General features: G+C 44.0%; 1 protein-coding gene across 2 annotated transcripts in view; it reads left to right on the forward strand.

Annotated features, from left to right (window-relative positions):
* lrp4 (low density lipoprotein receptor-related protein 4) overlaps window positions 1–12,985 on the forward strand; it is a 117,389-nt gene that overhangs the window by 79,636 nt on the left and 24,768 nt on the right. For both annotated transcript variants that reach the window (XM_023404171.2, XM_087173452.1), the window contains exons 4-13: window positions 2,159–2,272; window positions 2,371–2,487; window positions 3,151–3,279; window positions 7,328–7,447; window positions 7,651–7,776; window positions 8,547–8,672; window positions 9,376–9,510; window positions 10,258–10,383; window positions 10,863–11,093; window positions 12,210–12,366. In XM_023404171.2, the coding sequence (XP_023259939.1) occupies window positions 2,159–2,272; window positions 2,371–2,487; window positions 3,151–3,279; window positions 7,328–7,447; window positions 7,651–7,776; window positions 8,547–8,672; window positions 9,376–9,510; window positions 10,258–10,383; window positions 10,863–11,093; window positions 12,210–12,366 (1,381 nt within the window). The remainder of the gene's footprint in view (window positions 1–2,158; window positions 2,273–2,370; window positions 2,488–3,150; window positions 3,280–7,327; window positions 7,448–7,650; window positions 7,777–8,546; window positions 8,673–9,375; window positions 9,511–10,257; window positions 10,384–10,862; window positions 11,094–12,209; window positions 12,367–12,985) is intronic.

Raw genomic sequence — 12,985 nt, forward strand, 5'->3', positions numbered from 1 at the left:
CTTGAAATGAATAACACAACGCCAGTTCCACCCCTCCAAATTAAAACTTTGCAGACATTGCTGACATGTTGCTAATGGCGATAACGTTAATAGCATTACACTATTTACTTCACCAGTGGCTGCACAGCACAACTTCCTGTGTGAGCTGCTAAATTACATGGTATCAGATCAGTGCATAGACTTAGATAGGCCTTTTTGATACTAGTGTGGATATTGGAACAACTCCACTCTCCGCTATCTAACCATATAGGTCATTTCAGCAGACTGGATTCTCTGCTGATGATTCACACTCCTCACTATACACAGTTTGCACAGAGACGATTGTCTTTGGTGCAGAGCAGAGCAGCGCTGGGAAAAACTGTGCACAGTTAAGTTTTTGGATTTCATTCACCTCCATCGTGTCGTGCATCAGTAGGAATTTTTAGAGACTCCTTTTTGAGACCTAAGTCACGTAAGCGTGGATATTTGGAAACATTAGCTATGGGGAGCTGCCAATATGCAGACAGATTAAAAAAAAAGAGAGAGAGAGTCAAACTATCTTGGAAGCATCTCCTGTGCATGCAGAAATATTTAATATCCAAAGGTGCACTAAACATGTACACACACACACACACACACACACACACACACAAACACACACATAAACACACAGACCCTGGAGCCTCATGTTATGTCACTCATCTCAGAAGTGCAGTGTGTCAGTGGTAGCCTTGACTCGTGCTGTCAAGCTGCGACACAGCTGAGAAGAGATGAAAAATCTCCCTGAAATAAAGAAAAACTTGATCTGTTTTTTGTTTAGTTTTTTTTTTTTCTCCCGTCGCTCTGTTCTGTGGGCTTCCTCCTGTTTCTGTCTCTCCTTATCTCTCTCTGTTTGTCTCAGCTGTCTAACACTCACACATGGCAGTGATAAATTATAGATTACCTCCTGCCAGGGGCCATCCATCATTGGTTCTCCTTGACGAGGCTGTTTGCGTGGCCCCCCGGGCGAGTAAGGCGAGGCTCTGCCATCGATTGCGGCGGCAACAGTAGAAGGCAGTTTTTTGAAAATCTATTCAGCCTTTTATCAATGCAGGTTTGATTAAAAGAAGAAAGGTGGAGGAGTTGTTTGGATAACTGAAAAGGGTTTGAAACTGAAACACTGTCAATGTCACAGTCCTGGAAGTTCACTGGAGGGAGTGATGCATTTTCCATCTCTTGTCTCAAGGTTAAACTGTCTGGTGAAACAACATTTTGTAGCCTAGAGCAGCCACTTTATTTAACGGAGACATAAAACAAGCTGCTGAGTCTCAGGTTTGGTGGATATTAACAAGTCCTGAATACAAACCGTGTTTAAAATCTAAGGAACTGGGGATGGTGTTATTGTTTATTGTAATTTTAGCATCGACTTGGTACCGATGTATCGGTTCTCGTGACTCTTGTCATAATGTCCCAGGATCAGCTGATGGCAGAACGTCCAACTCAAGTAAAAACAGACCTCACTGAACTTGTACATTTCTAATATGCTCCGGACAATTCAGCCCGGTTTGTGTTAAATTAGACCCGAGCACACACAAGGACAGTGGAGACGAGGATTATGCTCAGATTGTGGTCTGAGATATTTCTGTGGATGTTTTAAGTGTTTTTTTTTTCCAACGTTAATCCAAGCTGACCGCAGCCTCTGTGGGATGGATCGCCAGATTCTTTTTACAGCCACTCGTTAAGGTGGTTTGGTTTCATGGGTTTTTGCAAGACATTTGTTACTCGTCTTGGAAAAGTGCTGAATAAATACAGTCATTACTGTAGGAAATGTGCTCCCTCTGATCAGTCAGTGACTGTGAACATAGCCGCATGTACTGCACACGCTCAGCCTTCCTCCTCGCTGTGCTGTCGATCAGACATCCTTTTTTTGCAGAGATCGAACCACGGGAGTCTTTGAGCTTTAGACCTGCAGCCTCGGGAGAGTTCACCATGTTTATGGAGAGAAAAATCTGTGTTTCTTCTCCTGGGCCCTTTGCTCTGAGCCTGACATGAAAGGCTGCAGTTCCCCTGATGCCAGCGCAGTTTTAGATATAATATCTGCTGCCTGTTATCACATTCTGACACAGTATGTGCTCTTTGCTTTTGTAGGATCCTCATTATTTGTCCTCTGAAACCTTTTCTTTTTTCTCTCTCTCTGCAGCTCCCAGGGAGTGTGAGGAGGATGAGTTTCACTGCCAGAATGGCTACTGTATTCGCAGCCTCTGGCACTGCGACGGCGACAATGACTGCGGGGACAACAGTGATGAACAGTGTGGTGGGTACCACACACAGAACGCCAGCATGCAAGCAGGTCATTCATTCATTTGCACTTATTAACTCTTATTAACTTTACTTGTGTGTTCTCCGTGCCAGACATGCGTAAATGTTCAGACAAGGAGTTCCGCTGCACGGACGGCAGCTGCATCGCCGAGCACTGGTACTGTGACGGAGACACGGACTGCAAAGATGGATCGGATGAGGAAAACTGCCGTAAGTTATTCTGAGTGTGTTTGTGTGTGTGTTTAGGAACACTATGAGACGGGTTGAATGCTTCTCACGTTAAAGAATGAAGCATAAACCTGATTTCTAGAATCTAGGTCGGAGAACACTTGTTATTATTTTTTTTGTTTTTGTTTTTGTCTTTTTTTTACTGGTTTTTATAAGAGAAGGGAGTCAAGTGCTCCATATAGACTTCAAACAGGGAACTTATCTCTGGCAGCGAAGTGGCAGGATGAAAAGAGAGGCCATTAATCATAGCAGGCGTTTGTCCTCATATCCAAAATAATTAAATCCAAAGTTAGACTGAAATTCGAAAGCTGAAATATGTGATTCAAAACAAGAAAGTTTCCACATCTGAACACGAGTCTGCTCTACAGGCCAAAGTCAGTCCAGACTATCCAATCAATCTCTTCATGCTGCATCTTCATGATTCAAAATTAAAAGAAGTGGAACCTTCTTTCATCTAAACCAGTTTACTGCAGAGCGTGTCAACACGTGCACAGTCTGAACAGAGAGTTGGGGGGGGGCTTCTCCGTCTTTTCATGTGTAGTCTCTGACAGTCGGCGCACAACAGTTGAATCTTCAAAGAGCCTCAGACAAACAGCGTCGCTTTCAGCATCAACATCTGTTTAACACATCTGTGTCCCCGTGCAGCCTCAGATGTGATGACGGCCACCTGCAGCGTGGAGGAGTTCCAGTGTGCGTACGGACGCTGCATCCTGGACATCTACCACTGCGATGGAGACGACGACTGTGGGGACTGGTCGGATGAGTCGGACTGTTGTAAGTTTTCCATCAACATAATGAAGACGCTGACTTCAGGTGTTTCATAACGTTGAACCTGAAAGGAAACATGTTTCTCCCCCGTCACTAACGCTCTGTTATTACCTATACATGTCCAAACCTTGAATTTAGACCAGCTAAATGTCTTTACTCTAACTCTGGGCAAAAGTGACGGTCTCGCAGAACAACGAGGAACACTTTCCAAAAACGTTTTCAGATCTTAGTTGCAAAAACTTGGTGAACGTCCAAGAACAAAACAAAGCACATTGTTACAGTGGAGTGGCTGATCCAGTCTGTCCTGCTGGTGTAAACCTCACAGTCAGCTGTCCTAACCCACGTGCACGCACACACACGCACAGAGACACACACAACTCTTTAGGGTCCGTGGCAGCGCTCCAGGAGGAAGGTGAAGCTCCTCTGAGACATCAGTCCTCTGTTACAACATTAGATTAAAATTAGAGTTTCCACTCTCCATCCCTTCTTCCTCTCTGCTTCACTCTCTTCTCTCCCTGCATGTGTCCCAATGACAACGCTGCACACGTGTCGCAAAACAGCAACACATCCTCATGACCTGCAGATTTTCTCTAGTTGAAGTTCAACTGGAGTTTAAAAGCACATCATAGGCTGATCCGAACAGGAAGTCTTAAGTTAAGGCTTTAATCGGATTTTTTTCCAATTCAATTCAAATCAAGATACTTTATTTTTTCCCAGGGGGCAATATAAAGGCTGCATAGAGTAGACATTAAAACACGCACAACCAGCCCAGGAGAAACTGTACACATAAAGAAAATGACAATGATATGAAGAAACAACAGCAGTGCAAAAAAAACAACGGTGCAAAAGAAAACCTGTAATTATAATTATAATGAGTGTGTGTGTGAATTACTAGTGCAAATAAATTTAACTGCACACATTTTGATTAAAAACAAATTGTCTGTAAGAGAGATAATCTTAGTGTATCTTTGTAAATGTTTCTAGGTGTAAAAGCTCTTTGGAAGACATGTGGTGTATTGTAGAAGTGTTGTTGTTTTTCGTGCGGCCAGCAGCCCCCAAAAAGAAATCCCCACAGATCTTCAGTTTACAGAGAAAGGAGACAAATCTCCACACTTGAGAAGATGGATCATCGTCAAACCTGGTCAAACGACACCCACACAGTCATTAAGGAGCAGTAATACTATAGCTTTAGGTGCTTTAATAGATGCTACCAGCGTCCAAGGTCTGACAACTGTACTTCATCTTAACGCCCGGTGTCGATTTCTCATGTTAACGCTGGATGGCCGGTTGAGCTCAGCTTGAGAACAGCTGCTGTTTGTAGACGGGCGCTCGACAGCGTCTGTCAGAGCTGGAAAACACTCTGCCTGTTACATGTTTCAGTCACTGTATCACACAAATACACACACACACACACACACACACACACACACACAGTAAGGACATGGTCCTGATTAACACAGGCTATCATATTTCGCCCTCCTCACTCCGGAGACGCTGCCTGCTGCCGACAAATCTCCCTCCTCGTTCTCTCATCCCTGACTTCTCACATGTTCGTTTCATTCGCTCATTGTCTACAACAGCCCACCACATCTCTGCCTCTCTCTCTCTCTCTCTCTCACACACACACACACACGCACGCACGCACGCACGCACGCACGCACGCACGCACGCACGCACGCACGCACACACACACACACACCACACACTCATGAACACTCATACATGGTGGTTTCCCCCCTTTGATGCCTTTATCTGCAGTGCGATAAGCACAGCTCTGAGGTTTTGTAACATCGTTTGATCATCTGTAAGGTCATGTTAGTCGACTGAGCTTTCTCTCTCGTCTCCTCCCACATCCAGGTTTCTTAATTGCTGCTTCGCTTCTCAAGTGTTTAGCCTTTTTTCTGAAAGTTGAGGAATGAAAGAAAAAAAAAAACAACACAGTAGGCCTGAAAAATGCTTAAAATATCTGTGCAGGGAAAACACTACATCACATGTCAGATATAAATTAATAAGGTATTGCCAGACAAACACACACACACATACACACATATACACACACATACACACACATACACACACACACACTGTTTGTTCAGGTCTTTAAAACTGTGAAATGTCTATAAATGATGATGCAGATGTCAGGAGGAACTCAAACTGTCAGCATCCTCAATTCTTCACTAAGGACTGACAGGAAAACCGAAAACCAATAATAGATCAATCTACGTCAGATATACAGAAACCCTGATGTCCTCTTAACTCCTCGTTTCCTGCTGCCCTTTACTTTCTTAAACTGCACGTTAATTTCCATTATTTACTTATTTTATTTTTTATTTTATTTACCAGCATTCGTCCAGAATTAGAGCATTTTTTTTTTTTTTTTTTCTCGTCTTGGCTTTCTGAAACATACAGATAGTTTGTGGACACACTCACTCACACTCACGCACAAACACACAGCCCACACACACACACACACACACACACACACACACACACACACACACACACAGAGGAGGCATTCCACAGAGGCATAAGACAGCCCATCCTCAGACAGCATTCCTTGGCATCGACTCTCCAGACACATGAAGGGCGCTTTGTTAGAGAAGAAGCCTCTCTCTCTCTCTCTCTCTCTCTCTATCTCTATCTCTCTCTTTCTCTCTCTCTCTCTCTCCCTCTCTGTCTCTCTCTCTCTCTCTCTCTCTCTCTCTCTCTCTTGTTCTCCCTCCTCCCTCCCTCCCCTTTTATGTGAATGCACACATATCCAAAAACACTCACACTCGCAGGCCGTGTTGCAAACACTGATACTGCTTTCGGGTGCATAGCTGAGAAAGATGAAAGAAATTAGTTGGTAGGTGGTGTGTGAGTGTGTGTGTGTGTGTGTGTGTGTGTGTGCGCGCACACGTGTGTGTGTGTGTGCGTGCGTGAGAGAGAGAGGGAGAGGAATAAAGAGAACAACAAGGAGCGAGATAAAGGGTGGATGAATCATTTGAGTGTGTGTGTGGGCGTCAGTGTGTTCATCGGCATCCCACGCTGATTCTTGTGGCCTATAAGCCTGCCTCTCTCTCTCCCTCTCCCTCTCTCGCGCTCTCTCTCTCCCTCTCTCTCCCTCTCTCTCCCTCCCTCTCCCTCTCTCTCTCTCTGTGGGTGAGCCACCTGCTGTTTTGATCATCTCTCTCTTCTCTTGCCCAGTTGATAAGTCTGTACGGGGATGCTTGAAGCTCTACAACATCTCTTTTTTTTTTCTTGCCTTTCTTCCTCCTGCATTCCCTCGCTTGTCATTTCGTTCCTCCCTTATCTCACGCCCACTGTAGCTTCGATGGGGGGGGGGGCGACTCGTGCTGTCAGGAGGAAACATGTCAAAGAAGTACACACACACACACTCACACGTGCGTTCACAGACACTCGGGATTTAAGATGCTTATGTTTGATTCAGCTCTAATCTTCTCGTCCACCTCCGTCTTCATCTGCCGCCAGTTTGAGTTTCGCTTTGATCTGATCACATGTAGAGATGTGGTAGGAGATTTAAAGGTGGGGCAGCTGTGATCTCTTGTCACAGAGGATCATAAGGCAGTCAAAATAAACACAGCCAATTATGGGATATATTTCTTTTCAATGGACAGCAATCAGAGAGGACAGCTCCAGTGACGACTTCTCTGTGCATATGACAGTGAAGCTTTGAGCATGTTCGGGTCCAGACTTATTTTTCTGATTAATCAATGAATCGTTTGATCTATAAAATGGTTGAAAATAGCGAATCCCTTGTTTTGTACAAACCAACAGTCCGAACACAAAGATATTCGATTTACAACAATATTGAACAGAAAAGCAGCAAATCTTTACATTTACATTTGAGAAGCTGGAAACAGATACGTGAATGAAATAATTAATCTATTATCAAAACCGATAGAGATTAATTGATTAATCAAATAATCATTTCAACATTAATTATCACAAGGAAAAATGAGTCAAATCATAAAAGTGATGACGTGAAAGATTTTTTTGTTGTCTGCTGTGTTTTTCATGTGTCTAATGTCATTGTGTGTGTGTGTGTGTGTAGCCTCCCACCAGCCCTGCAGATCAGTTGAATTCATGTGCAGCAGTGGGATGTGCATCAACGCCGGCTGGAGGTGTGACGGCGAGTATGACTGTGACGACCAATCAGACGAGAAGAACTGCAGTGAGTAGCTGTTCTGTGTGTGGCTGTGTATCTGCAGATATGTCTGTTCCCTCTTTACGTGATTGTTCGTGTTAATTTCAGTCTTTAATGTGATGTCAGGCTCTTGATGGGAAAACGATGCAATCATTCATAATATCTCAAATCAGCTGATCGAAGAATGATGTAATAATGTTTTTGTGTGTGTGTGTGTGTGTGTTCTGCAGCTACGTCCATGTGCACGGCTGACCAGTTCCGTTGTGGTACCGGACGCTGCGTCCGGTTGTCATGGAGATGCGATGGCGAGGATGACTGCTCAGACCGCAGCGATGAAGAGGGCTGTGAGAAAACGGGTAAGACTGTGTTTGTTATCCTGTTTCCAGAGGCTAAATATAACACGAGCTTCAGTGGTAGTTATGACAACAGCTGAGCACAGCCCTCCTCTGCTGACAAACACACTTCTTTTTTTTTTTTTTTTGTTGGTTGAGAAACACAGTTGCTTTCGAACAACAGACTGATCAGTCTGGCAGTTCCTTCATTGATGGAAAGACTGAGGACAAACAACTGAAACTGACCTGTATGTTGAGATGTAAATGAACAGGAAGCAGAGAAAAGATGAAACTGGAAGGTTTTTGCTTCTTTCTTTTAGTAATTTACGCCTGTATCCTGAGTCAAGATGGCAAATGACATAACATTCCCCTTATAAAAGTTTATGGTTCATTTTTGATGATGCACAGTTTCCATCAAATCAAAATATCTTTTGCATCATTTGTACATTTCCCTGTAGTTCAACCTCACATGTTAGGATACACTGCAGTCTCTCAACGAGACTTTCAAACAAGCCGAGAAGCAAGTGTTGGAGTCACCGGTGGGTCTGATGTGGAAGGAGAGGTTAATGGAAAATCCAAAATAAAACACTTAAACTCTCTAGATACACGTTGGCGATGTACTTAAAGCTACAACTGTTTTTTGTAGCGTGGCAGAGTGGGAGACACAGAGCTGCTGTTATACCACAGCCCTGCTCATTTTAATTACATCATTGCCCACAAACGTCCAATACAACCAGAGTTATTGAAGGGATAAATACTGCAACAATACAATCTATCATCGTATATCCCCACAGAAAGTCCTCCCTGTGCTCCCGATCAGTTCCAGTGTGGGAACGGCCGCTGCATCGGTCAGAGGAAGGTGTGTAATGAGGCCAACGACTGCGGAGACGGGACCGACGAGCTGCCGCACCACGACTGCCGTGAGTTGATTCAGCGTCTGTGCTGCAGGATGAAGACTGAACATGAAGTCTGAGATTAATTTTCCCTTTAAAGCTTATGCGGAATATGAAGCAACACTCACTCTGAAGTGCCGCTGTGACTGCCACAACAGTGTTTAAGTAATGAAGACTGATATGAGCATTAAACTTAATCAGTTGGACATTAGTCAAAAGAACAATGCCTCTTATGTTAGGTTTGATATAATGGAGTGTTTATCACACTGTCAAATGTAATAAGTGTTATCACTGCATTATTACACATATTTTACACTTGACATTTAACACATAGAGTTAACATTTAGTAGGGTGTTTGGAGGTGTTATTACAGTATTATTAATCAAAGTAGTGATTTCCCCTCGGGAGAATTAATGTGTTCACTGATTTCATTACACTCCGGCCATTTTTAATATTTTTGTGTACAAGTGGAATTGTAATGTTGAAAGGAAAGGTCAGGGAGTCACCAAAAACACCAGGATTCATTTTCTTGGTGGGCATGAAAGTTCAAAGAGGATGGTTGAGATGAGGTTTAGGTCTTAGATTCCTCAGCCAGGACCAGGCCGACCGACATCCTCAGGCCTCGCTTCCCGTGGGCCAGAAATGTTTCAAGGCTCAACACCAGATACTTTTTTACAGCTTGTGGTTGCCTATACTGAATCAGCATGCTGTGTTTATGTTCCTCATGCAGGTCCGCGCTCCAACGAGGGCAACTGTAACCAGAATAACGGAGGCTGCTCCCAGAAGTGTCAGATGGTCAGAGGACTGGTCCAGTGCACCTGTCACACTGGATACCGACTGATGGACGACGGCAAAGCCTGCCAGGGTACTACTCTGTGTGTGTGTGTGTGTGTGTGTGTGTGTGTGTGTGTGTGTGTGTGGCTACAATATGGCATCAGAGTTTGCATTGAAAGTGAGCGAGCAGGCCGAGGGTGTTAATATTCATGGACCCTGCAGAGTTTGACTATTCGTCAGTTGCTTAGCAACTTACACAGAAAGTTCGAATACGAAACCTAACTTGCTAACTCCTGTTCAAGAATCAGGAAGACAAAAATTAAAAACTAAACAGGCAGCAAAACATAGCAAAGGAACAAGTTAGAGTAATGAAGCAAGGAAAGACATAAAATCTAACCGCTGTCTTTAACTTCCTGAATGTGGCCAACTCACAGAGCTCATGTGTTCACGCCTGTTAGTCTGTCAGTTTGTCTTTATGTCATCAGGTCATTTCCCAAATGTATGAACAAATTCCATGGAACTTTGTGGAAAGTTTAGCTATGGTCAAATAAATTATTGATTAGAAATTGGTGTGGATCCAAATCTGGGAATTCTGCCACAAGTCGAAAGTTTTATTGCCAGAATTCCTGATTCATTACGATCAAATATTTGCAATATTTGTTTTCAATTTCTAGGGATGTGCTTGCAAGGTCAAAAAATTAATTCAAACTTCAATGGGTGTAACATGCCGTAGGATGTGGCTGTGTCTCTGCACACTTCGCATTGTGTCTTGAATTGATTGACACCACCATCTCTCTGTCCTTCTCCTCTTGTCCTCTGCCTCTGCGGTCCATTCCAGATGTGGACGAGTGTGCCGAAGAAGGCTACTGCAGCCAGGGCTGTACCAACACGCAGGGGGGGTTCCAGTGCTGGTGCGTCCAGGGCTATGAGCTCCGACCTGACAAGCGCAGCTGCAAAGCTCTGGGTAAAAACCGCTGTACTATGTTTCAACCTTGACATGTGACCGCAGAGAGTCGCTGGGGTTTGACCTCCAATAAAAACACGGTTGCATAGTGTTTATACTTGCCTCAACAGTAACTGTATCCATTCCTCTGCTCCGGGGTATTGGACTCAGAATGAGGTCGGCTCATTCGGAGGGTCTGGACTAGATTTAGATATGCAGCGGAGGTAGAGCGCAGGCCTGGTACAGCAGCCCATAAATCTACTGCAGACCAGAGTTAAACCCAGGTCAGGACTGTCTGTCAGTTGCCAGCAGCCAGACCTTCACCTCTATTGAGATTAATGCTCACTGTTATTAAAAGTGACCATCTGTCCTGACGCAAACTTTTTTCTTATTTTTTTTCTTATTTACTTTCTAACTTTCGCCCTCTTGTTTGGCTTCTCGCTGTTGTCCTTTCTAATCACATCTCCTCCATCCCTGTCCGTCTCTCCGTTCCCCTTCAGGTCCAGAGCCGGTCCTGCTGTTCGCCAACCGCATCGACATCCGTCAGGTTTTGCCGCATCGCTCCGAGTACACGCTGCTGTTAAACAACCTGGAGAACGCCATAGCCCTGGACTTCCACCACAACCGCGAGCTGGTCTTCTGGTCAGACGTGACACTGGACCGCATCATGAAGGCCAACCTCAACGGCTCCAACGTAGAGGAGGTGGTCTCCACCGGTCTGGAGAGCCCAGGTGGGTGCGGCGGTCGATAGGATGCAGGTTTCTTAAGCGGGACAGCGGGCTCATTTATCATCTTTTCCCGTTTATTCAACTCTGCTGCTTTTTGTCCAATTATACTCTGCTCTCCTTCACTTCATCCATCACTTTGTTCATATGCTAGTTCAGCAGTGGGTCATGTATACTATTCAAGCTGCTCATCTGTTTCTTTTGTTTTTGTATCTCTCCTCGGTGCTTTCTCTCACCCACAGTGTTTCTTTGCTTTTTGAACTCACTCTGACTCTTGTTTCTCTTCAGCATATTTCACTCTGTGAGTCTCTGTGACTCCATTTATCTTCTTTTACATATGACCTTTGATTTCTCCTTCCTTCTCTCTCCTTCTTGTCTTTGTCTAATCAAGACATACATAGGAGTGATACGAAGAACAGAGAAAACAACTCGTTATAGAGGAATAATTCAACATTTATTTCTTTTAAAAAATGACAAGGAGAGAATTGATATCAGCCTCATGAGTGTAACTTCAGTATGTAACTTCTGCTGCTAGAGGTTTGTCAATCAAAACAATACGAAAAGATGTGACGTCGTGCAGTAGCATGGGATCATGGGAGATATTGCCTTTACCACCATTACTGTAAGCTCCCGGTTTGGATTCCCTCAGTGTCGGTTCAGGAGGTTTTTACCCGGGCCATCTGGTTAAAATACACAGTTGAAAGTGACCATGGTACAAAAAGTGTATCTTTTAAATGTGGTTAAGAAAAAGAAAAGTCGACTTTTAGCTTCTGGCAGACAACTACCACACGGACACGTGCACATAGAGGATGTGACGTCATTGTCAGATGTCCAAGTGAGAGGTGCCGTTACCATGATTAAAATCACAGATTTCTCTGGTTTGAAAATTGCTGGAAACATTTGGGATAATGTAAGAACATGTAACACAACTCAAAAAAATATATAACATAGGTCCAGTCATTTTTAGACATTGTAATATGGAAAAATTACATATTATAACTTTAAGCATAAAGCTGGAGTTCCAAAAACACGAGTAAACATAAGTAAAAAACAATAATCAACTTTAAGAAAGGAAAGCATGATATCATATTCAGACAAACAAATGTTTTTTCTCTCCTTCAGGTGGACTGGCCATAGACTGGATCCATGACAAGTTGTACTGGACAGACTCAGGGACGTCCCGCATCGAGGTGGCCAACCTGGACGGAACGCACCGCAAAGTGCTGCTGTGGCAGAACATGGAGAAGCCCCGAGCCATCGCACTGCACCCCATAGAGGGGTATGAGTCTATATACACACACACACACACACTCACACTCACACACACACACACACACACAGAATCTATGTAATTCAGTACAGATGGTTTCAAATGTACATGTATATACATATCCCCTCTGGATGTGTCCCAGTTGTAGTGTAGCAGCAGAGCAGGGATTAAAGTCGGGCAGCACAGCAGTGCCCACAGGCGAGCATCTGTGTGGAACAAGTATTTCATGAAAGGGGCTGCAGCAAAGTGTGTTTTCCTCCCCTGTGTCATATGCTTCAGTGGCAGGAAAGACTTTTGGATGAAGCTCCAGAGAAATTTAAAGCTAGAAAACTCATTCAGCTGATTAGGCAGCTCATTTGCATGGGATAATTAAGATGTATAAAAAAAAAAGGAAAAAAGGGGAAAAAAAAGCAGTTCTTCTCTCAGAGGCCGGTCAGAACAGATGAGGGATGATGAGGAGGACATGGATGTCGAGGACGGAGGAGACTTTGTTATATCAGACATCTGCTGTGTCTTGAATGTGTGTCTTGACAAACAGTCTGTTTGCCTCTCGTCTTAAGTGGACGCCACGGGGATCAACCCGTTCTGCCCGAACCGCTTCGGTCTCACATGATATGAACAAGTAAAC

The sequence above is a fragment of the Seriola lalandi genome, unplaced genomic scaffold (assembly GCF_002814215.2).
Source record: "Seriola lalandi dorsalis isolate HSWRI2012SDOR001 ecotype SW California unplaced genomic scaffold, Sedor1 jcf7180002054228, whole genome shotgun sequence".
NCBI classification, from domain to species: Eukaryota; Metazoa; Chordata; class Actinopteri; order Carangiformes; family Carangidae; genus Seriola; species Seriola lalandi.